We start from the raw sequence: 25,220 nt of genomic DNA, 5'->3' as shown, positions 1-25,220 counted from the left end.
AAATTGGGAGATCGAAATCTCCCATCTACAGATGTGAGTAAATTCGTAGTTTCCAGGGTGAAGGGTGGTGACAGTACTCCAAGTCCCAGGGACACTGGATGAGCTGGCTTCTACCTTTAGAGACTGTGTGGGCTGTACCTACTCCACTACAGGGTCTCTTGAGCTTCAGTGTACTTGTGAACAGGCCCTAATACTTACAGTCCCAGAGGACAGTGGGCAGAAAAGCCCTCGAGGTATCCCACACCCTCCCTCTCCCATGCACACATTCAAGAAGGAGAATCCAGCTGGTGATGAACCCTGGCTTTTTTTTTTTTTTTTTTTTTTTGAGCTTCCCGCTAACAGGGTGATGTTGACTGCAGTCAGGAAAAGGAGAGAAACACACAGGCTGCAGTCATGCTGGGAAAGAGCTTGCCATGAAATTGGCTTGGGGGAGAGGAGACAAGGGCAAGTAGGTGAGGGGGTCGGTGAATTGATACAGCCTGGGTCTGAGTCATTTTCATCTATTTTCAAGCAAGCAGGCAGACAGGTAAACTTAGATCTCTGAGTCCTGGGTTGCACCCTGGCTTGTCTGTGGGTGATTTACATCCAGAGATTGGCCTGCACTCCCATGCCCTCCCATCACCTGTGCCTCCCACCCTGGTGTCCCACCCAGCTTCTGGCCCCAGCACCCAGCCAGGCTGCTTTGGGGACCACAACTGCTGGACTGGTGCTGTGTTTGGGGGTCTTTATTTCATTTGTAATCCATGGACAGGGGAAGCCACCATCTTTGGATGTTCTGCCTCTCTTGCCGGTTTTGGCAAACCTACTCTGTACCAGTTAGTGTACTGTGCACCCCTTTGGTATTTTCAGATCATAGTTGACAGAGTTTTAATTGGTTCTTAAAAGTTTTGTGACCCAGGAAAATAAATGTTTATGAGTTCACAGAAAACCAGTATTCTTCTTCATCTTAATTTAGCATTTACATATCAATTTTATTTATGCCTCTGCTGCTAAATAATCTATGCTTCTCTAGGAAACTTCCCATCCTTGTAATCAGGACATTAGGCCAGGCGTTGTAAATGGGGCTCTGATTTCCATTTTGGGGAAACTTGGCAGCATCAGCTCTACCAGGCCCCAATCATCTGCTCGATTAGTTCTCTGTGATTGTGGGTTCTTGCTCTCATTTCCCATTCAGAGACAAGAAAATACTGTGTTGGTGTCAGACTCTAACAGGCTCCCTGTGTGGGGGCTTCACTTCTCTGTCCTGCAAGCCAGGGTCATTGTCCTTCTGCCTCCACTGCTGTGGCTTCTGCTATGAGGCTCCTGAGCCTCATCTTGTTGCCAGCCCCCTGGGGAGGGAGAGGGGCACTGGCTCCAGGGAGGGAGGGCTTAGGATGAGAGGGGTCCAGGACCTGAGAAAACTGCAGCAGGGCCAGGAGGATGCTGTTGGGTGAAGGAAGCAGCCCACCTGAGCCCCCCACGGCTTGGAGAAGCCATCTGTCCACAGAGTCTGGTCCCTTGTCAGTGACCACACACACTTGCATCTTGGCCTTAGAAATTCTCTGAGTCAGGAAGTCCTAGATACAGAGAAACCCGGTCTTTTCCCTCATGGGATCATTGTTCTAATATCTTGAGGGTTCTTTCTTTCAAAAAGTGAAACCTAGCTATCCTCACTTACTCCTTCGGGTGACTGGGGCCTCCAGCTTGCCCTGGGGACCAAGCCTTATGCTTTGCTCAAGTATTTCAGGAACTGTAGTGAAATTCAGAAAATAAAATTAATTTTGCTTCAGTTTAATTTTAAAATGTCTCCCTGATAGCACTGCTGGACTTAGTAGGGCATGGTGACACAGAATCCAGCCCTGAATGGACCCCTGCAGGGTAGAAAAGCTTGGAAAAGACCCTGACGCTGGAAAAGAATGAAGGCGGGAGGAGAAGGGGAAGACAGAGGATGAGAGGGTTGGATGGTGTCACAGCCTCAATGGACATGAGTTTGAGCAAGCTCCAAGAGATGGTGAAGGACAGGGAAGCCTGACGTGCTGCAGTCCATGGGGTCACAAAGAGTCGGACACAACTGAGCGACTGAACTGAACTGAGGGTAGAAAGGAAACAGAATTCTCCCAGAAGGGGGTTGGCACGGGAGGGACAGGGCAGTGGTTTACCTAGTGCTGCTTCCCTCCTCCAAGGGCGGGTGTCCTACAATCAGGTTATGGAGAAAATAGTCCCTGAGGGAAGAATCTGGGTGTGTTAAGGGCAGAGAGAAGTGCAGGGACGGATGAAAGTGGGAGGGTGGAGGGAGAGAGCTGTGAAATGTTACTGTCGGATTGGTGGGGAAGTGCCCAGCTCTGGTGGTTGAGCTGGGATGACATAGGATGTGGCCATAGGCTGGTGATCCACCTGTGTTTCAGGGCTTGGCCTTCTCTCTGTGGTCCCAGTAAAGCCTGTCAGCCGTTTGACCCACTCCCAAAACTTGAGAAATGACCCACTGGGAGAGAAGAGAACAGGAACAAGCAGAGCCCCTTAAACACCGTTGCAGGCTTGTAGCTCAGAAGTTCAGTCCGCCCCAAGCCTGCGAGTCTCGGGGTGAGAGCACAGGCCTTCCGATTGGGCTCTGTGTCTCAGGTCTAGCCTGGCACAACTAGTTCCGTGGACTTGAGCCACTTGTTTCTCTTCTCTGGGCTTCAGCTTCTTCGTGTGGAGAGTGAGGGGTGATCAAGATGTCAAGGGAGCTCCCTTTCAGGCTTACTTCACATCTGAATTCTATCGCTGCAGACAGGGCCCCTTTAAAACATGAGCCGAAAGCTCAAAGTGTGCTTTCAGATGTAATCTTACTTCTCTTTCTTAATCCTGTTTGGCCAAGTAACAGGTGTGAGGTCTGAAGGCGTGGCCCGTCTTGCTTTGTCCAAAATCTCCTGGGTGCACGCCTCTGGGGAGGGATAGCTTGTGAGGAGCTCTGCCTGGAGACCATGTAGAGTCTGTTTGGCCAGAAACACTGCCACATCCCACATACAAACCTGGGTTCAAAGAAGGCTCCCCTGGGGTAACTGCTGCTGATGTAAGGGAGAGAAGTCCTCAGCTTGCTAAGAAGAAAGGAATTGGAACTGTCTTATTACTCAGTGTCTAACAAGGGCTACGTATCTGCCATGTGCTGGGAACGATGCTCAGATAAGGGCTTCCTGGACCTTTTGACTTCACAAAGCAGAAACATGAAAACTTTTTAAAGAATAAACTCAGCTATCCCTATCACTTCTTTATACCTTTATACCTTCTTATTTATAAAGAAGAATAAAAGCCAGAGTTGGAGAAAAAAGGGCAGTCCATCCCATGGAAGCCTGCCACTGGCATGTTCTAGATTGCCCACGCAGGTGGGTTGTTTCTAAGGACCAGTCAGACACAACTGTTAATCACTGGAACATCCATCTGTTGGGTTGGCCAAAAGGCTCATTTGGGTTTTTCCATAACATCTTATGAAAAAAACCCAAACAAGCCTTTGGCCAATGTGGTAGTTCACAGGGAACTGAGACCCATAGAAGCGTGTGGTAGCATGGCCTTGAATTTCCTGCCGAGCTGGAGTCTGAGCCCTGTCAAGACATTAGGTCCCAGACCTAGTTTCAGAGTTGTATTCTGTGGTGTCTGTACTAATTTCATGGCTGGAAAACTCTATTAGCTCCAAAATGGATAGCACTGATGCTCGTCTCAGAAGGAGGCCCCTGGGCCCTCCGTGGAAGTGGTGGTGAGCCCCCCTACAGATAGGTTTCCATGGTCACATCCAGCAATCCTCTATGTGGAGGTGACAGAAGAGCTTAAAGGGAAAATGGGGTGAGGATTTCTTATTCATGATCTCGAAAATTTCTTGCCATTTCTTTACTCTGCTCATGAAACCTAACACACCACTGCTATTTGGTGGACAACTTCTTCATCCTAATTAAAGGCAGTCTTGTTTCACTTCTAGTTGGAAAGAAGAAAACTCAAGAGAGTTTGCTCTTGGCCAGAGTAAAGAATGGAGGATGAGTGACCTGTGGGACTCAAGTCTTCCCCTGGCCAAAGGGTGCGTTTCAGCCTGACTCTGTGCCGGGTAGGAATGGAGAAGCTGGTGCTGACGAGATGCTGGGTTGGCCTGTAGGGAACCACCATTGTTTTCCCTTCAGCTGTAGGCGGTTTTAGAAAAGTACCTGAGTGATTGCTTGATGCTTCACTTGGAGACTGAGCCCTGCTTTCCCCGCTTTCCCAGTGCTCCAAGAGGGTCTTGAGTTCAAACTAAAACGCTTCTGAAGTTTTAGTTGGAAAGGAAAGCTACCACTGTTAATTTTGTTAAAATACTTTAACCATTGAGGGTCTGGATTGGGATAGAAAGTGTATGTGTGTATTTTTTTTAAGAGTTGGGAAGTCATCCCCGTATTTCTCAGGAAAGTTCCTTCCAGGGAATACCACTGGTGACCAGTGAGCCCTTAATGGAATAGGAAGTGGCTTAAAGAACCATGTTGGCTGGTCACCTAACCAGCTCTGAGGCAATTGGCAGATTGGCCCCACCACATAGGTGGCTAACATGACCACCTGGGGTTCGGCCCCTGCCTCTGGAGCATGGCCTGTTTTTCTGACCACACAGTTCTCCGTACTGAGGCTGAGAGTTATGTGTGCTCTTAGTGGCTTGTTGGCTGGTGGTGGGCAAGCTCCTAGCATAGACAGGTTGTAGGCAGCCTTCCCCACTATGACCTAACTGGACCCTGGAGGTTCTACATTTCCTCTTCATCCTCCACGATGTTTATTGTTGCTTTAAAATCCCATAGTTGCTTTTTTCCAGCTGGGACCAAACTATTCACTTGCCGCACTGCCTGTCTGCGCTGCTGCCTAAGGAATCTCCTATTCTGCTTTTGACGCAGGGGCCCTTCGTCAAAGGGCCCAGGGGCTCAGATCTGCTTCTTCCCTTCCAGCTGTGTGGCTGAAGGAAGTTCCCTATTCTCTGACCTTCAGCTTAGCATTGAGCAGAATGCAAGCAGTAAAAGTCCTGATTTCAGAGTTGTCATGAGGACTAAGATGGTACATGTATATCCGGCATGGACAGCTGCTCAGAACATGGATGTCAGAGCTGTAGTTTCTGCCCTTGATCTCAGAACCCTACTAAGCACCCATCAAGAAGACTGTGTACTTCTCTCATACCGAGAGCTGGCATGTTACCACCAGCTGCAGTATTTGTCACTCAGTGTTTAGCAGGGCGGCTCTTGTGGTGGGAGGGTCCTCTTTCTGGTGGAGTGGTCAGTGTCCTGGAGTCTGGGCCCCCTGAATCTTCAGTGTCTAGAGGGCTTGGTACACAGGGTATTCAGATACTAGTCAAGTAAGTGAATGAGTCAGAGACCTTCTATTATTGTTTTGGCATCACATAGGAATTTAGACAAGGAGACTTGAGTTTCTAGGACTCCTTACAAAAAAAATCCCTGGAGAGACCAGACGGTTCTTTGTTTTCCATTTATAGTAGAATCCTGTCACAGTTTCAAATCTTTCAAGCATCCTTGCTGAACCAGTAGAAGTGTAATAGAGCCCTATGGGTTGTGTATAAGGGAGGGGGGTTGAATCCCTGATTCATTTGCTGTCTCCCTCACAGAGTGGGCTTTCGGCCTGCCTGACCCAGATGGTCCCTTCTGCGAAGAGGCTGGAACACAAGGCAGGCACACTGGACCCTCACCTGATATGGGAACCTGAGAATGCAATGTAAACTCAAATGCAGGATGTTCTGTTTGTTTCACATTTTCAGGGTTGGCAGAAATAGCCTGTGGCTCCAGGGAGGGTGGCTGCCAACTATCCCTACAAAGGGAGGAAGAGATTGAGGGCAGTGAGAACAGAAGTTGTCTCTGGGGATGTTGTTAAATAGGTGTAAGACTCCTGATGGCTTTTCTTGATGCTACGTCTTAGGTCAACTGGAGTGAAAGCTTGCTTAAGCCGTTTTATCATTTAAAGCTTGCTGTCTAAGTAAAGAACACAGAACTCTTCCCATTTATTTGCTTTTCTAGCCTTGCGTTTAAAACATGCTGGAAAACTTCCTCTCTAGTGAAGACCTCAGGTTTCTGTGGTTCTGCTGATGCCACATTTTGTGCATTCATTCCAGGGAAGTAGACTTGGGGACACCAGGAGGTTTGAAATGGGGGAGGCCTGCCAGGCGATGCTCTAATTGGAGTGCTTCTAAAATGTGCCCCACTGTGCCTCCTCTTCTTCCTCCACTTCCTTCTCTTTGGTTGTTACATATGCTGTTATTTTCACTTTAGCATTTAGCTGTGAAGAAAGGGATTCTCTGCCTTGTGCTTGGGTGTTCCTCCCTTGGCAGTGTAGTTTAGGAGTATGTCTAAAAGCAGAACTTCCCACTTGACCTTCTCAGGATGCAATATACCTACCTGGTATGGGTCTCTGGACCCTGGGATATTTGGGCCAACGGGGACATCAAGTGGTCTTAAATCCTAGTCATCAGTAGGTATCCACTGAGCACTCCGCTGTGTGCTTGGCCATGTTCTAGGGCCAACTGGATGAAGAGAAATGGGACTTCTGATTCTATTCTTGGGGCTTGAGGACCAGTGGGGTGGAGAATTGGGAAGGTGATGGAGCACTTGGCTATTAGAATCTGTGTTAGTAGAGGAATTTAACCCTATGTTGACTTTAGCCTAGGGGAAATTAGGTCTCTTTCTCAAATAACAAAGCAGGAAGCAGCGCCCCCACCCCCCACCCCTTTCCTGGTTTCGTTGGGACCACTCCTGGTCCCATAGCAGGATGCTTGTTCTCATGGTCCAGACTTTCTCCTCTGCAGAAGACTGTGGCTAACAGCAAATCTAGTGTCATAGGTTCATCCAAGGCCCATGATTCAGCTGCTCTGGAACCCTCAAGAGGGTTGGTTGGGGGCTGGAAGAAGCTGGCATCTCAGGGTATCACCCCCACAAGCTGGACACTGTGGTTACTGCAGCAGCTAGTGGTGTCCACCAGAACTTGTCTGCCAGGGCAGGCGTGCATCCCTCTGGGCCCTCTGCTAAGGTGGTTCTGTCCAATATGGCCCTGGCCTTCTTGTTGGCCCAGAGGACTTTATCTGGCAACAAGGAGGGAGTGGCTGCCCGTTGCTGCTCTGTCTCTTCTCACTGAGGATGCTGTCACGTGTGACAGTACCACCCCATTGCCCAGACTGTCATACCTGGGAGTCTTAGCTCTTCCTTTCGAGTCCCATCTTGAGCTAGGTTTCCATCCATGTCCAATGGGTTGTACCAGTTGGTTCGGTAATTCACAGGAAGAAAACACTTCTGTGACCATGCTGACTAGGACAAAATTATCTGTGATTCATTATACATTCTAGATGAAAATGTAAAATAGACTTGAAGGCTTACCTCATTGAATACGACTGTTCTCGCGCTACAAGAAAAGAGGGTCCTGAGCTGCATTCTATAGGAAAGCCCTGTAGGTGGTAGGCTGATGTCTCACCTTGGGATTATCAGAAGGGAAAGGGAATCATCACAAATGGCTCTAAGAAATCACCTATAACACACACATGGTGAGCAGTTAATGCAGTGTGGGCCTCACTGTGGGTGACGGGAGAGTTAAGAGCAGAGAGGCACTGGGTGGGAGGCAGGCTGGGAAGGACCTCTTGGAGATGGAGGGACTTGGAGAGGCTGGCAGAGATGTGGGTGGGGAGAACACTTAAGTGTTTGAGAAGGAGGGACTCTTCACGTGTAGATGTGGGCTGGAGCAGAACCAGGTCTGTTGGGAAAGAAGAAGAAGAGGGACTCTGGGTGTGGTTAACCAGGCCTGCTGGCCAAGTGACTCATAAGGGACCCTTGGTGGCTATGAGCAGAATCACCTTCCAATGTATTTGTGTACACAGATGTGTCATCTTGAGGTCCCAGAGACCTTCTGGAGCCCTGCAGGCTGCCTCGGGGGTACAGGGCTAGAGTCTTCAGGCAGCCTGTCCCCCTCCCCACCTCTCCCCAGCTCACCATCTCCAACACCCACCTCTCTGTTCTCTCCCTATTCTTTCTGGAGACCCACTTTTCTGCAAACCTGCAGATCCTGTCTCATAGCCTTTATCTTATAGCTTTGCCCTGCCAGTACACCAAGCTCCAGCCTCAGGGCCCTGGGCTACCCAGTCTAGATCTAGTCTCAGAACCTGGTTGGCTCAGCTTGGTCAGGCATTTGTGTTGGTCCCATCACGTGTGACCAGGGGTTAGGTCCCCAGAGGAGAAGTGCCATTCAGGGGCTCTGAACGGAGGCTGTGGGTATAGGCCTGGGTGGCTACAGTGAAGGAGCGAGAGAACAGGTCACTGTGGGTGGATGGGGTTGCTAAGGCTGAGGAGCCAATCTCCAACCTTTCAGCACTTGGAGAAATGTGTGCTGAATTTTCAGAAGTGCCAGCAGTTTATTAAGTTGTGATTTTTCCCATCTTCAGAGCTGGAACTGGGTTAGGACTCCTGCCTACACGGTCTTAAATATTTGCTCTTCTGCTTTGTATACCCAGCTTCCTCTACCTATCTCCGTGGTACCCTCACCACATCAACCTGGACTGTCCGCAGCTAGGCAGCTCGGAAGCCCAGTTTACCCTCCCTGGCTCATCCCAGCTGACAAACAGGCTGTAAAGGCCACTTGAAGTCCATGTGCTGGCTCAGCATTTCGCCAGTTGTCACCCTGACCCTCCTGGCCCCCCTGTGGCTGTGTTCATGCCCCCTTAGCAAATTGACTAAAGGGCAGCAGGCTTTGGGGCTTGGAGGTGGCCCTGTGACTCTAGCGCTCGTGCATCTTATAGGGCAGGGAGCTCTTTAGAACAGCTGCTTTGAGGTTTAGCTGGACTTGTTCTTGGGAAGAAAGAAGGGGCTTCGTGGGAGGGGAGTCATGACTTTACCAGGTGTCTGTTCTTAGAGGAGCCGTCACTCTGTGGAATCCAGTGAGTAACACACCTGAGCTGCCGTGAGATAATTCAGCCATGGAATCTAGACACAGTGGATGCTGTCTCAGTTCTGGGGCTGAGCTTTGCTCCCAGCCAGGTGCAGAATCTTGTTGCATTCGCAACTTGGGTTTTGCTGTCATGTCTATTTCTGGGTAACTAAGAGTATGGAGTGTTAGGGAACCAGGGACACCGCCAGGGTGGGAGATGTCAGGCCAGGGGGCCTCCGGAGCTCAGAGCTGGGCATCTGAAGACACTCCTCATAAGGAATAAGTAGATTCCTGATAGAGACTCCTTTGAATTCCATAGCTATGAATGTTGATAACATTAATAAACAGCTCTCATTTTGTCAAAGCTTTAAGTACATCACTTCATTGACCTCTCAAAGATTCTATGAGGTACCATTAAATTTCTTATTTTATTCATGTGGTGGCGGAGGCTTCAAGATGATGGGTGAGTTGTCCGAGGTCTCCCATGTGTGAAGTGGTGGAGCTGGGCTTTGCACTGGCCTTCTGACCATCTCGCACGCTCCTCACAAGCTCCAAGTGCTTTCCCCACCCCCACCCCCACCTTACATATTTTTGAGGCTAAGGAAAGGATGTTTGGGAAATTCCTTGGCAGTCTGGTGGTTAAGACTCCACACTTCTAAAGCAAGGGACATGGGCTCCATCCCTCATTGGGGAACTAAGATCCCACTTGTCTCGTGGAGCAGCCAAAATTTAAAAGAACATTTGATGATGTTGAACTTTGGAGGCCAGAGCAGACTCTATCACATCAGATAAGACCCTATCACCTCCTAATGGGCAGCACAGCTTGAAGGAGCCTCCTGCCCTACCCTGGGGGCAGTGGCAGAGTGTGTCCTCCCATCCCTCTTCACCCTGGCTCCCCAACACACACCTCTTTCTCTTGTCTTCTCCCACTGTGGGAAAGGGCCTATGGGGCAGCCATGGAACCCACAAGAATTAACATCTCTTAGGCTATTTTCTTCCCCTCTTTAAGAGGGGTCTAACAAAGACTTTGTAGCCACTGCCTTGTGGATCCCTGAGCATCTGCCCTCGTGTAGGGCGGAGCCTGGCCAGGCCCACTGCTGTGCCTGTGTACATAGAAAGCTGGGTGTCTGGGCTCTGGAGGCCTAAGCATGATAGTGGTGAGTGGTTTTCCCTGTTTCTGCTTCTAAGAATTGGCCTTGGAAAGTGCCTAAGGGTTGAGAACTGTCAAGGGTTGAGAGTTCGGAAGCTGGACTCTGGGACCTTGACTTTAGGAAAGAGGCAAGAGTCCCAGCATCGGTGACTGAGGCAGTTACTGTCAGATACAGGTTTCTGGAGGGTCAGTAATCACAGTGGGAAAGTGTTGGTGTTTGCTGACTCTTCTACCAGCCCCTGGAAGAGAGCAAGGGGGTCAGTGCTGGGTTATAGCCAGAGTTCCTTATGTTCCTGCTATTGGAGGGAGGCTGTCATGGAGGGTGGTCCTCTCTTCCCCAGAGGTGGGAGTGGTAGGGCAGCCCCAGGTACACAGGGCACTGAGGTTGGCTCCGCTGTGCGAGCTGGTGCTGGCTCCTGTGGACGTATGCCTGCCTCCTCCAGGTGGGTGAGCACACGAGGAAGTCTTGGCTCCTGCCGCATGGATGAGGAGGTAAGGGCAGCTCTGGGGGTGTGGCAGGCCCCCACTATACAGTATACAAAGTGCCCACTGTAGAGCCCCGAGGGAAAGGAATCCTGGCATTTGAGTGTGCTGGAGCCAGTCAGCTCATGGGCAGCACCAGAGGGTCAGAGAAGGTCAGGGAAGATGGCCTGGGTGGGTGTAAGAAGAGGAGTGAAGGAACAGCTCCAGCTGGGTGTTGATGGTTCATGGCTGACACTGTATCAACTGAAGGAGCCATCCTGCACCCTGTTTCTGCCCGTCATTGCCCACTGGGGCAGCAAAACTGCTGGCCCCTCCCCGCTCCAGGGGCCCCAAGACCCTGATGAGTACCTGTTTGGTTCTGGGCACTCTGCTCGGGGTTGGGGACAGGGCGATGCTGGACAGTCTCCCAGATGGTGTCCGTAGCTGGGAACTGGTAAGTTACAGCAACCACCAAGCACCCTTCCTCTGTAAGGTCTCCTAGCAGTCTCACAGGCACTACCTTGAATCCCAGCTTCTAGCTGTGGTCACTAAGGGGGACGTTAGCACCTTGGAGCTGGAGACCCAAGGTGCTGGGGCCCAGATGAGCACCTTCACAACCATGTAAAGCCAACTCACATCCTTCAGGCCAGTCACCCTGTTCTCCCCATCCCTGGGGAGGCTTCTAGCTCTGGTGCTGAGCCTGCCCTTCCCACCTGCACCCAATGGCTGCTGAGATCTGGATCCTGGGGTCGCATGGCTTCTCAGGGAAAGAGAGCCCAGGCCTGCCCCGCCATCCACCTGCTTTACTAAATCTTACTGGGATAGAGAAATCGGTGCTTCTGTGTGCAGTGTCTGTGCCTGGGAAAGCCTTCCTGGTACCTGTCAAAGCCGTGGCGGTCCATCGGATGCTGCTTGGCTCTGCGATGAGCAGCACTGATGAACAGAGTGAGCCTGTTCTGGGGGAGATTGTATCCATACATTGGAACCAGCTTTATAAAAAACACTGATGCATGTGTCCCTGCCCTAGAGGTTGTGATTTAATTGGTCTGGGGTATGGTCTGAACTCTGGATTGCCTAAAACATCCCTGTTCGAGAACCACTGGGTTAGCTTATGGAGGAAGTGCAGATTGAATGCCCTCAGAGTTGTCCTTCTCAGCAAATGCTCTTCAGGGAGAGAGATGGTTCCAGCTGTTGGAGACAAAGTCCCATGTGCCTCTGCCCCAAGTGCAAGGCCCTCTGGGAGGCGTGGGTGCCTAAGGCTGGCCTGGCTCCTGACCAGTAAGTGGAGGGCAGACGTCTCTCCAGCTGAGCAGTGATGCTCAGAGTTCTTCACACACACCTTGTTCTATTCTCCTGACCACCTTCTAGGCACTGCTCTGAATGTCATCTCGTGGGTGAGCAGACTCAAGTTTCTGGAGTGTCTTACTTAAGTGCAGCTGGGGAAGGACAGGAGAAAACTATCGCTTTTATCTAGCACTTTCAGAAGGGCCAGCTACTAAGTGAATAGCAGTCCAGCTATGCTGACCATTGGGTGCCTTTCTTTCTGACTCTGTTATAAAAGAAAATTGAAAAAGAGCCTTATTGTGCCTTAAAGGCTTTTTAATTATATATAACTCATTTAATTTAAACTACTTTAGGTTCCATTTTTAATACAAGTTTATAGTGGTACAATGAAAGTGCTTTCTAATCAAAGGGTGTTAGCAGATTTATCTCCCTGTATAGAAGTGGATACCCATAGGAGCCCAGGCTATTATTTATCCAGACAACAATCAAAAATTGCCAAGAGTTGAGTGGGAGGCATGGTGGTAGAGGCTCATGGGTGGCACTGAGGATTCATCTGTGGTCGGTGGTGGGGGCTGTGAAAATTGAGGAAGGTGGGTGTGGAGAGGGCTCAGCAAACAGAAGTGGCCCTCGTCATACTCGCTGCTATTTCTGGGGCCATGACTGCTTCCATTGCCAGTTCTTACTGCTGGTGCCACAGCTATGGACAGGGAGATGAGAATGGAGACGGGGGCTTGCGTGGTGGCTTGAGTTCAGTTCAGTTCAGTCGCTTAGTCATGTCTGACTCTTTGCAACCCCATGGACTGCAGGACGCCAGGCCTCCCTGTCCATCACCAACTCCTGGAGTTGACTCAAACTCATGTCCATTGAGTCGGTGATGCCATCCAACCATCTCATCCTCTGTCATCCCCTCCTCCTCCAGTCTTCAAATTTTCCCAGCATCATGGTCTTTTCAAATGAATCAGTTTTTCACATCAGGTGGCCAAAGTATTGGAGTTGCAGCTTCAACATCAGTCCTTCCAATGAATATTCAGGACTGATTTCCTTTAGGATGGACTGGTTGGATCTCCTTGCAGTCCAAGGGACTCTCAAGAGTCTTCTCCAACACCACAGTTCAAAAGCATCAATTCTTTGGCGTTCAGCTTTCTTTATAGTCCAACTCTCACATCCGTACATGACTACTGGAAAAGCCATAGCCTTGACTAGATGAACCTTTGTTGGCAAAGTAATGTCTGCTTTTTAATATGCTGTCTAGGTTGGTCATAAGTTTTCTTCCAAGGAGTAAGCGTCTTTTAATTTCATGGCTGCAGTCACCATCTGCAGTGACTTTGGAGCCCCCCAAAAATAAAATCTGTCACTGTTTCCACTGTTTCCCCATCTATTTGCCGTGAAGTGGTGGGACCGGGTGCCATGATCTTAGTTTTCTGAATGTTGAGCTTTAAGCTAACTTTTTCACTCTCCTCTTTCACTTTCATCAAGAGGCTCTTTAGTTCTTCTTCACTTTCTGTGGTGGCTTGAAGGGATGACTAAATGGTCCTGAGCAGGGGAAGGTCATGTTGTGCACAGCAGGGAGCAGGAGACTGGTCTGTAATCAACAACAGCCCCTGGAGGAGGGGGGTTGTTCTCCTTGTCACAAGTAGAAAACCTCTGTCATGCTGTTTCCCTTCCCTGTTTTGTCTATGACTGTGGCATTTCTTACTATGACATGTTCTGTACATTTTGTTTGTTTGTTGTCTGTCTCTCTGCGTGAGATCATAAGCCTCATGGGGATAAGGGTTGTGACTGTCTTGGCATTGCTGTGTTCCCAGGTCAGTCAGTATTTACCGAATGAACAAATACATGGACAGATGAAGGTAAGAACAAATGAACCGGGCAGGAGAATTACCAGGAGCTCTGCTGGGAGTGCTGGGTGAGGGCCTGTGTGTCTCAGGGAGAGTCAAGGTAGTAGGAATGGCAAGATAAGGCCTGACAAAAATGCTCTGCAAAGATGAGCCTGCAGAAGCAGCAAGTGATAAATGAGGAAGTAGAGTTTATGCCCCAGGGGGCAGAAGGGCCACTGGCCAAGCAGGAGGACCAGGGAGGAGGGGATTGTTTCTGGGGAAGATGAGAGACTCCGGTTGTGGCACTTGGACTAAGGGGTCTTCACTATTTCTTTTGGAGAAAGTGAGTGTGCCTGTCATTCGTGTGCTCACCTTCTCACCCATTACCTGCCTTTTTCTCTTTCCTACTTGTGCCCATAAAGCAGTATGTCTGGGCTGCAGACTTAGGCTCAAATGGGAGGGACAAGCAGCCAATTACCCATCTCAGTGTGGTCTGCCAGGCAAATTGTAGCTACTCTCTAAAGTCAACTCTGAAACTCAAAGACTGTGAGTGATGCAGGTAGTGATGGAAAAGCCTTTTAGAAAATAGGCGACAGACCACTTACAGGTTACTCAGCTAATATGACAGAAGTTGCCAAATGGAAAAATGAACGAATGTAAAAAAAAATAGTACAGCTGGATTGTGTGCTACACATTTATTATTCAATAAATATTGTGTGGTTTGTGGGTGGAAAAAAGAGTCCCACTATGGCTCTGTAACTTTCTGCATCTTTAAGTCAGATGATCTCTATCTGTGACCCACCCCCACTCCATGTGTAAAAGCAAGAATGAAAAATAGACATGAGAACTCTGCCAGAGGGCAGCCCTTTTCCCTCTTTTGTCTCTTAATTTTTCAGACACAGATTATTCTAAACCTCATTGTGGGCTTATAGCTGGCAAAAGAATAAAAGTAGCAGGTTTGAATATCATATGAAACAGGTTGATGTTAAATTACATTATCTGTTGGGTGGTACCTGGAGGGGATAATGAATAATTAAAACATAAACGACTGTCCCTTTCCCAGAGGCCACCTGTCCTCCCCGAACACCTGTAACATGGTCTTGATTGTCTTGTGGCTCACGGACGACTAGAACACAGGATAGGACAGATGGTGGGCAGGAAACCTCCCAGAATAAGGAAGGCATCCTTGGCTGTCCCTGATCCTGTGGAAACTTGGCTAAAAATGGAAAATATGGAAAGTCAGACTTCAAAGGCAGTCAGCGTGTTCCACGATCCCAGAGGAGACCCTCACTAACCCCATACTCTCCTCAGGAGACCATGAAAGAAACTGACTTCTTCCTTGCAATTCATCTGTTGAGGGTCTGTGACAGGCCAGACCCTGTGGTGGGATGAAAGAGGAATGAGATGCAGGCTGTGGGGGAGATAGATGCCGTCCTAGTTAATGGCTCCTGTGTGACTGTGGCACGTTGTAGTCAGTCAGCTCTGCGTGGTGGGCTGGGCTTTGTCGAGCCTGTCTGGTGTCCCTGGAGAGGATGACTGATAGTTAATGGGGTGGCCCCGGGGGTGCTGAGTTAGAGCCGCATGCTGCTAACTCTTAGAAGAGACCTGCGTGGGGTGATTGCTGGTCCTCAAGCAGAAACGATACTGTGCTATACTTTTCTAAATAAAAAATATAATCAGTTTTTAATTTGTTGGGTTGTCAGAGAGATGAAGCTGGAAAGTGCCCCTCTTTCCTCCTCAGTCTTTTCATCTGGCTGTGTGCAGATGATGGTGTTTAACAAGCTGGACTGATCTATTTGTCATTGACATTTATTCCATCAAATGTAATTTAATGTTTACTTGTACTGTTACTTTGGTAGATTCACCATAGAAGACAATTTTAAATCCAGAGCCAACTTTTTTTTTTTTTTGTAAATGAATAAGCTTTAATATATAGCTTTAAGTAATACTGAGAATTTAAAATCCCTAAATTCTCAGATGATAAATCTATTCCTTCTTTGCTTCTAAAAACAAGAAATTTAACATCCAAGTCACCTTAATTTCTGAAGGCCTGGCAAATACTCTCATTCTTTCTTTTCTCTCCGGTGTCTCATAATCACCATTAATACTTTTCACTTTAGAGCATCACAACTTTCCTCCAATGCAGCCCCTCTATGTTCCGCATCAGAAAGCACTGAGCAGAACTGCCTGAGGGATTCTGCCTGTGTTTCTGAATTGTCACCTAAATTCCTCCTGTCGGGGCAGTCTGATCTGCCCACTTACACACGGGGAAGCTGGAGTGGCAGGTGTCTGGGCAGCTCCCTCAGCGCTGCGGCTGCTGGCGCATTTACTAAGAACAGGCTACTCAGACCCCCTGGAGGCTATGAGGGTCTTGTTTCCATCTCCTCCGTGGACATAAGGAAATTGATGTTCCTCACAAGTGTTCCCCACAGGGAGGCTATTGGTGGGTTCATATCGATGACTTAAAAAGATGCCTATAGCTTAATCATAAAGAGATTTCTGTGATATTTTTTCAAAATTATCCACACATGGTCTCTTCCATTTGTTTCAATAAACCTCCATTAAACACTTGGGTCCTGTGTAAACACCATTTTGCTTACACTGATCCATTTATTGTTGGACGGAAAGTAGAAGAGACACAGAACTTGCTCACTGTATGGGGTCCACGTTTCAGCCCTGAAATGTGGAGAAGGTCTTTTCACTGCCTGTGAGGTCATACTCCCCACCCGTTCCGTGCCTGGTTTTCTGATAGAGGCCAGGGAGGCTTCACTGGATTGGGAAGCCTGTAGGCTGAGATGGGGAACAGCCGTGCCTGTGCCCAGCTCCCTCTGCTCTCCCAGCATCCTGAGCTGTAGGGTCATCAGCTGTGCCTTTCCCGCCTGTAAGGCAGTCTACCTGAGAGGACACACCGCTCTACCCAGAGGGCTCCTAGCACATGGCACTGTTCTCAGGGAGGTAGGAGATGGGCTCTGACTCCTCGATGAGGTGGCATTCCTCAGGAGCCGGCACCTCCTAGTTGATAGTTTCCTCAAGCTCTTGCCGTGGGCTCCACATGACTGGAGGAGAAAGCTGATGTTCAGACATCTCCTCTACACCCTCCGGGAAATCCTATTGTTAGCGGGATTATTCACCTTGGCTCTCAAGCTGGCTCTTGAGTTTAGGGTTAATCCCCTAATTTTCTCTTCATCCAGCTTTGAAGGCCCTGATGTGATGCTCTTGCAAATCTAACAACACAGTGGTTTTCCTTCTGCCTTTACCTGAACCATAGAAGTGAGATAAAGCATACCAGATGCTTGTTATATGCTCAATAAGTGGGAGGCAGTGATCGAATACATGCTACATAAGGCGTCCCTTTATTTCACTGTCTTCTACCTGTCCATGTGAAGGCTTTAATTGCAGAGTGGTGTCCTGCTAGCAAAAATCAAAGTCGTTAGGAGTCAAGTTTTTAAAATTCCAATGAATAAATGAAAGATTTTAAGAAAGATTGTTAAAGAAGCATTAGTGTTAAGAGCGTCTCAGACATGAAAGCCTTAGAATTTAGATGTCAGAATTTCAGTAGTGATGAGTGCTGTTAGCAAAGCTTCCATCCCAACTGTACCGAGTGATTTATAAATTGAGCACATGGGCTTCGTCTCAGAGCTTCTCCAGGCAGTAGGATCCTGAGGAACTCTGAAGCAGGGGGCTTCCTCAGCTCCCCTGATGCTGGACTGAGGTGCTGCCAGTCATGGGCTCGCCACCAGGACATTGGCAGGGGTGAGAGCCTGCAGCTGCCCAGCCCTCAGATGCCCTCAGCCCCATCTGCATGAGACTCACCTCTGCTTCGTCTGCAAAACCCTGGCCACATTAAGCTTCATTCAGCTTCATGATTCCATGGCTTCCTCTTCTGAGCAGTGGGTGTTTTGATTCCCACTTGGCTAACTCACAGAGCCAATATTTTCCCAGAAGCCATTGAATCCCATAACATTTTGAGTGATAAATTGAGATTTATTCTCTAACCAAGGACGACTGGATTCATGGCCAAGGAGGGGTGCATTTGATCTGGGGCCAAGGTCCACCCTTCTTTTCCTGAGCCTCACATACAGCCTAAGATCCTGAGCACCGCCTAAGATGGATGAAAAGGATCCAGGCACAGAATCTGAGGATCTTCATTTGTCCTCTTTCAGCAGCTTGCAAACTGTTTTTGGTAGCTGAGAATCTGTAATAGATTTTTGGATTATGAAAAATATTACTCAGAACTCACATTATATTGATTCAAAAATAAAGATTATGCAGTTCAACTGCACAATAAAATACAGCTTTATGGGATGGTAATTTTTTGCTTAAGTTCTCCTACGTTATAGTGGAAGATAATGGATTCAGGAAGGGCACAATGAGGAATAAAGCTGTTGTATTGTATTGGTTAAATGACATTTTAAAGGATTTGGCTGTCAAATTCGTGGAAAGGTTATGAACAGTAAATGAAAAATCTAAAATTAATTCCCTACTTCAAGAAAGTGTGATTTATACCATAATAAAATTAGATTTTTAGTTAAAGAAATTTAGTCATTAAATAATGCCCATGTGCTGACTCTCATTTATAACCATCTGGTTTGAAGCTTCTGCAGCAGATAATTTCTTCCTTAAGCAAAGCATTCGGGGTCTTGGTGTCATTTCTGTCAGTAAATTCTATTCTGTTCAGTTCTGCTACAGGTTTTGGGGGAGTACTTTTTCAAATACTGGGAAGACATTCTGATAGAGCCACAATAATTGATGGAGACATTGAATTCATTTCCCTCCCCAAGTGATCTTACTATTTCTCCACCTTTGTTATCTTCACTAATGACAATTAAGATGGTGATGGCCACCGTTTCAGGACTACTGTATGCAGCCACCATATTAAGTGTGCTACAGGCTTTTATTTCACTTAATCCTCCCAACAACTCTATGAAGAAGGTACCATTCCGACCCTTATTTCACAGATGAACAAACTGAGGCTCAGCAAGGCAAGATAATTAACCAAAGGTGGCAGGGCCGTGACCATCAGGAATAAGCCAGGATCCAGCCCAGACCCATCTGACTTCAGAGTTCCATCTTTTAGTTCCTGTCACTTGTTTCCAGAATATTCACTGAGTATTTACTTTGAGGCAGCAGAACACAGTGGGCTCCCCAGGTGGCTCAGTGGTAAAGAATCCACTTCCAGGGCAGGAGCTGCAGGAGCTGTGGAGTCGATCCCTGGGTTGGGAAGATCCCCTGGAGGAGGGCATGGCAACCCCACTCCAGTATTCTTGCCTGGAGAATCCCATGGACAGAGGAGCCTGGTGGGCTACAGTCCATGGGGCTGCAAAGAGTCAGACATAACTGAAGTGACTTGGCACCCACAGCAGAGCATGATGGTAGGATTTTCAACCTGGCCTTGGCCTGGCCACTTGCTACCCTGTGACAGTTTAGCCTTTCCTGCTGTAGAACCACCCTCATCTGTAAATTAGGGCATATGATTTATTCCCCTTCTTCAACAAATTTCTGCTGTGTGCGATGAGTGCTTTGTCCTAATATATTTTAAAATTTTCAATTGACATGTATCAAACATATTGGAAGGTGTACACATATTAAGTGTAGAGTAGAACTCCATTAATTTTTACAAAGTGAACACACCCAAGTGACCACCACCAAGATTGTAATTTAGAACATTCCCAGTACCCCCAGAAACCATGGTTTTTATAATTTATTTTTTAAATTGGAGTATAATCGCTTTACAATGTTGTTTTTGCTGTACAACGTGAACCAGCTATAAGTATGCATATATCCCCTCCTTCTTGAACCTCTCTCACATCCCCTCCCCCACATCCCACCCCTCTAGATTATGTAGTTAGGTGTGTACAAGTTTAGAATTGCTATTAATTCCTATTAAATTGTTTTTTATCATTATAAATCTAATGTATTCCTCTCTCTTCTTTATTCCTTTTTCCCCTTTTCTCTTGTCTTTTTTTTTTGAGGGAATTAGTTTTTTGTGATCCCACTCCTTTGACCTTATAGCATTACTTTTACCATTTTTTAGATATTAATAGGATTGTAATACTTAATTCCATTTGACTTCCTGAATTTGTGATCATATCATCATGCATTTTAGTCCTGTAAATAATATTACCTTCAGTTGAGTTGCTCAGTCATGTCCGACTCTTTGCGACCCCAAGAACCGCAGCACGCCAGGCTTCTCTGTCCATCACCAACTCCTGGAGTCCACCCAAACCCATGTCCATCAAGTCAATGATGCCATCCAGCCATCTCATCCTCTGTCGTGCCCTTCTCCTCCTGCCCTCAATCCTTCCCAGCATCAGGGTCTTTTCCAATGAGTCAGCTCTTCGCATCAGGTGGCCAAAGTATTGGAGTTTCAGCTTCAACATCAGTCCTTCCAATGAACACCCAGGACTGATCTCCTTTAGAATGGACTGGTTGGATCTCCTTGCAGTCCAAGGGACTCTCAAGAGTCTTCTGTAACACCACAGTTCAAAAGCATCAGTTCCTCGGGGCTCAGCTTTCTTTATAGTCCAACTCTCACATCCATACATGGCTACTGGAAAAACCATAGCCTTGACTAGACGGACTTTGTTGGCAAAGTAATGTCTCTGCTTTTTAATATGCTGTCTAGGTTGGCCATAACTTTGCTTCCAAGGAGTAAGCATCTTTTAATTTCATGGCTGCAGTCACCATCTGCAGTGATTTTGGAGCCCAGAAAAATAAAGTCAGCCACTGTTTCCACTGTTTCCCCATCTATCTGCCATGAAGTGATGGGACCAGATGCCATGATCTTAGTTTTCTGAATGTTGAGCTTTAAGCCAACATTTTCACTCTCCTCTTTCACTTTCATCAAGAGGCTCTTTAGTTCTTCTTCACTTTCTGCCATAAGGTTGGTGTCATCTACATATCTGAGGTTATTGATATTTCTCCTGGAAATCTTGATTCCAGCTTGTGCTTCCTCCAGCCCAGCGTTTCTCAGGATGTACTCTGCATATAAGTTAAATAAGCAGGGTGACAATATACAGCCTTGATGTATTCCTTTTCCTATTTTGAACAAGTCTGTTGTTCCATGTCCAGTTCTAACTGTTGCTTCCTGACCTGCATATAGATTTCTCAAGAGGCAGGTCAGATGGTCTGGTATTCCCATCTCTTGAAGAATTTTCCACAGTTTATTGTGATCCACACAGTCAAAGGCTTTGGCCTAGTCAATGAAGCAGAAATAGATGTTTTTCTGGAACTCTCTTGCTTTTTTGATGATCCTTAGAGAGCATTATTGTTGTTGTGTTAAGCAGCCAGAACTAGATTTGTTCATTTTTTAACTCTTTCTGTTCTTTATTACTTCTTGGACAACTATGCGTTCATCTGAAAACACTTTCCTTTTGTCCAGAGTGTTTCCCTGTGTTGCTCTTAGTATTAATCTGCTGACAATGTATTCTCTCAGTTTTTGTCTGTCTAGATATATCTTTATTTTACCCTATGAATATCCTTTCACTGGGTATAGAATTCAAAGTTTTCCAGAATTTTAAAAATGTCATTTCATCTTTCATTTAAAGATGTCACTGAATTTATGTATCCAATTCCAGCATAATAATGTAAGTCAAGAGGAGACTATGCAGATTATTGAGTTCATTTCTTTCTGATTCCTTTTTCTAGGATTGCAAATGCTCTTCTTGTTCCATTATTTTCTCCTGTAAAGTTGGCTATCAGATCTTTGTAGGTGATGTGTCCTCTCCACCTCCACCACCCACTCTCTGGCTATTTTAAAGATTTTTCTTTTTGTCCTTGAATATTCAACTATGTTCTCATGAGGACCTAGTTATGGTGTTCATTGTATTTATCTTGATTAGAGTTTGTAGAGATTCCTAAATCTCTGGATTGATGCTTTACATCAATTGTGGAAATTTTTCAAGCATATCTCTTCAAATAATGATTCTGCCTAATTTCCTCTATCTGATACTTCAATTACATACTTGTTAGAACTTCTTACCATACTCCATAATGTCTCCCATACTCTCCTTTGTTTTCTACTCTTTATTATTTCCTTTCAGATCTTCAGTCTGGTAATTTTCTACTGACCTAGGCTCTGGCTTATTAATCCTCTGTTTAATTGTGTTTAGTCTTCTGTTAGATTCCTATTGAATCTGACAGTTATTTATGTTTTAGTTCTAGGATTTCCATTTGATTCTTATTTTCATTTCAATTTTATGGTGGAATTCAGCATCTTCTGTTTTCCTGAACATATTAGTAATAATTATTCTAGAGCTTGTGTCTGATCATTCTAAAATCTGGATAACCTGTGGATCAGTTTATGCTGTCTGTTTTATTGAATTTTAGTCATTTGATAGTGTTTCCCATCATGCCTAGTAATTTTGGTTTGGATGCTGGACATTGTTTATTGTTAAAAAATTAATAAACAAGCCTTAATTAAATAGAGCTGGGAGACAAGAAGGGGGAGTTCTCATACCCTGTGACAATAGCAGAATTCAAAAAGAAAAAGACTCCTTTTGTTGCCTGGCAACAACCTAGCCAATGAAAAGCCATTAACTGTATGTTTACTATTACCCCCTCAACTTATCAATACTTTTCACCTCTATAAAAGAATTTTCCTTCCTTTGCCATGTGGGGGGACTTGCACGTGGCTCATCATGGCTGTAGACCCTGAATTTCAACTCTCTTCTCATTCTGAATAATGCCCCCCCCCTGTTTTTTTCTGGAGAGAGAACTAACAATTTATTAGTTTTAGGTCAAAACTATGAAAAATTATATGGTGTATGGATTACTTTATTGTCTCTCAGAGAGGACTTACTTTTATTTGTTAGATACGGAATGCTGGCAGATCATCTTGATCTACCCAGGAACAGAAATTCTTTGAGAATATATGATTTTAACTGAAAGTTAGCTGCATTTACCAGGACCAATGTTCCTTTGAAAGCTTAATTTTTGTCTTCCAAGCACCATGATACTGTCAAAATCTGTTTTTAGTGTTTTATTTTTTAGTTTGTTTGAGGTGAATTTTTTGCTTATTTCTCAAACCTCTTGCTCTTTATATATCCAATTCAAGCATAATAATGTAACTCAAGAGGAGGCTGTGCAGATTATTGAGTTCATTTCTTTCTGATTCCCTTTTCTAGGATTGCAGACCTTCAAGTTTTGGTTGCTTTTGTAGCCTCAACTCAGGTATCTCCCAACTCAGTGAGGCTACTTTAAGCTCCAGAACATTACTTTATTTGGCTTGTATGAAAAACTACAAATTCCCCAAAGGGAAAGTATGGCAGTAAATATGGGGCTCTCCACCAAAGCCTTTTCTTCTCTCCAAATATTGTCTAAGTTCTGTCTGCCCTTGTTGCTCTCACATGCCTTTTTTTTGTTGTTGTTATTTTTCCAATTTTTGTAGTTGTTATTAGCAGAAGGATTGGCCTAATACAAGCTATTCTTTCATAGCCTGAAGCAGAAGTCTATCTCATCTAATTTTCACACTATTAATTGAGTGGAGTTAGAATGTTTTGTGCATAAGCTTTGTAATTAGACTTTAGAATTTAAATCCCAGCTGGCCATTGACCAAAATGTGAGAACTTGGACAAATTTCAACCTAGAGTGACCCTCTACTTCCTCTACTTTTTAATATCTGAGAAATAAAGTTGCAGAAACCTTAAAGGTCAGATAACTCCACTTTTATTTAAACTATTTCAGTGCAGAATAAAAGGGAAACTTCCAAATCCAGTATATGAAACCAATATAATTTTAATTCCTGAAACTGAGAAAAATGACACCTAAAATTATAGCTCAATCTCATTTGTGAATACTAACGCAAAAATGTGTTTAAAATCATAACGAACAATATCTAGCAGCATGTTTTTAAAAAAATACATCATGATCAAGAAAAGCTTACTTCATAAATATAGATATAATTGACTACTATGAAATCTACTAGAAAAGCCATCAAATTAATAGAGCTGGGGAGAAAAACATCATAGGATACCTCCATAAGTGCAGAAAAAGTATTTGGTTAAATTCAACACACATTTATTTTATTTTCATTCAACAAATATGTATTGAGCATCTGCCCTATTATAAATAACACTGAAAATGCAAGAGTGAGAAAGATATTGGCACCATCCCAACTCACATTCCAGTGGAGGGAAAGAGCCAATAAATAAGCAAGTAAGGGGACAAGCTAGAACATAAATTTATTTTAAAAAGTCTATAAAATATGCATAGGTTTCACTAATATGATAAACATGCTTGGGCCAAAAGCCAGCATTTTACTTGATTGGGAAACACTACAGGTTTTCTTCTTAAAATCAGGAAGAAGACCAGGATGCTCACTATGTTCAAAATTCTTAGCATTAGTGAAAGAATTAGCTATAAGAATGAGATTAGAGTAAGCAACAATAGAAACTGGAAGAAAGAAAGAAAATCATTGCTGTTTGTAGATTGTATAAATCAACAAATGGAAATGCCAAAAGAATCATTTGAAACCTATTACAAACAATAAGAAATTCAGTCAAGTGGTTGGTTATATCAACATGTAAACCTCAATTCCTGTCAAATATACAAACAAGAAACAGTTATAAGATGTAATGAAAGACAAATTCCATTTATGATAACAAAAGGTATGTAGTAAAGACATTTTCAAAATATATACAGGAAAACTATACTCTTGACAGAAGTAAAAATGGACTTGAACAAATTATTAAAAATACCATGTTAAATAAGGAGATACGTTACACAGAGGTCAACGTACCCTAAGGTAATTTATAAATTTTATGCAATTACAATAAAATTCCCATAAGGTTTTTTTCTCGAGCTATAACAGTTGATTTCCTGTTCCACAAATACTAGTTACTTCCATGGATGGAGGTGCCAGCCCCTAGAGCAGAGTCTGAGCAGCAGTGTAGAAGGAGCTGGGTTTACTTAGTGCATGATGTGCTTTGTGGCTTTGGCATCTCTTGTTCCAGTTATTGTTCTCCAAGCTCCCTCTTTTGAACCTTGAGCTTATGAAGAACCAGCATTTGGGAAGCCTGTTTGGATAACTGTGCCATGCTGCTATGCTGCTGGCCTGTGACATGGTCCTCCATTGGTCTCCGCTTGGCCTTTTGACTCATTACAGAGATGGCAGTCAGAAAGTGTAATTTAGGCAAGACAGGACAGTCTTTTCAGTGCCTCCTCAGGTTTCCTTCCTAATATTGGCTGCCCCTTCCTCGCCCCATAAGAATACTAGATGAGAATGCTAAGGCATGAAAGACATACTAATGCTAAGGTATTTGACCTTCTGTTCTTCAGTTGCTAGAATGGATTTTCACCTTAATCTCAATATTAGGCTCTTTATCGTAACCAGGTCATTTATAACAGATTGTAGATGCTTTTTACTAGTCATGAAACCACAATAGGTTTCAGCCTTTCCCTGAATTACTTCTCACTGGGCCTTTTCCTGCTGCCTGACCATACCTTGTACTTTTTGGCCTTTTCTCAAGCTATTCTCTCTTCCTGGTACACCCTCCCTCCCATATTGCTATCTGAAAGCCTTCCCATTCTTCTGTGCTATTTGCAAAGCTTCTTTAAAAAACCCTTTTTTCTTACCTTTTTCATTTGACTGTGAACATATTGATATTCGTCAAGACAAAATCACCTCTTCATTTCTCAAT

General features: G+C 45.5%; 1 protein-coding gene across 7 annotated transcripts in view; it reads left to right on the top strand.

The window, feature by feature from the left end:
* The window catches only part of FSTL4 (follistatin like 4), a 695,167-nt gene that overhangs the window by 295,926 nt on the left and 374,021 nt on the right, over positions 1–25,220 (top strand). The window contains exon 1 of one of the 7 annotated variants that reach the window (XM_081502829.1): positions 13,531–13,614. The exons of 5 other annotated variants lie outside the window; for them this stretch is intronic. In XM_081502829.1, coding sequence (XP_081358955.1) covers positions 13,609–13,614 — 6 coding nt within the window. In that variant the 5' untranslated portion in view covers positions 13,531–13,608. Of the gene's footprint in view, positions 1–13,530; positions 13,615–25,220 lie in introns of those variants that run through there. One more of the 7 variants, XM_081502831.1, reaches the window with a different exon arrangement.

This window comes from Giraffa tippelskirchi, chromosome 6, assembly GCF_054371585.1.
Source record: "Giraffa tippelskirchi isolate mGirTip1 chromosome 6, T2T-mGirTip1v1.2.pri, whole genome shotgun sequence".
Lineage (NCBI taxonomy): Eukaryota > Metazoa > Chordata > Mammalia > Artiodactyla > Giraffidae > Giraffa > Giraffa tippelskirchi.
Note: the sequence above shows the minus strand (reverse complement) of the source record. Positions and strands in the feature narration are given on the sequence as shown.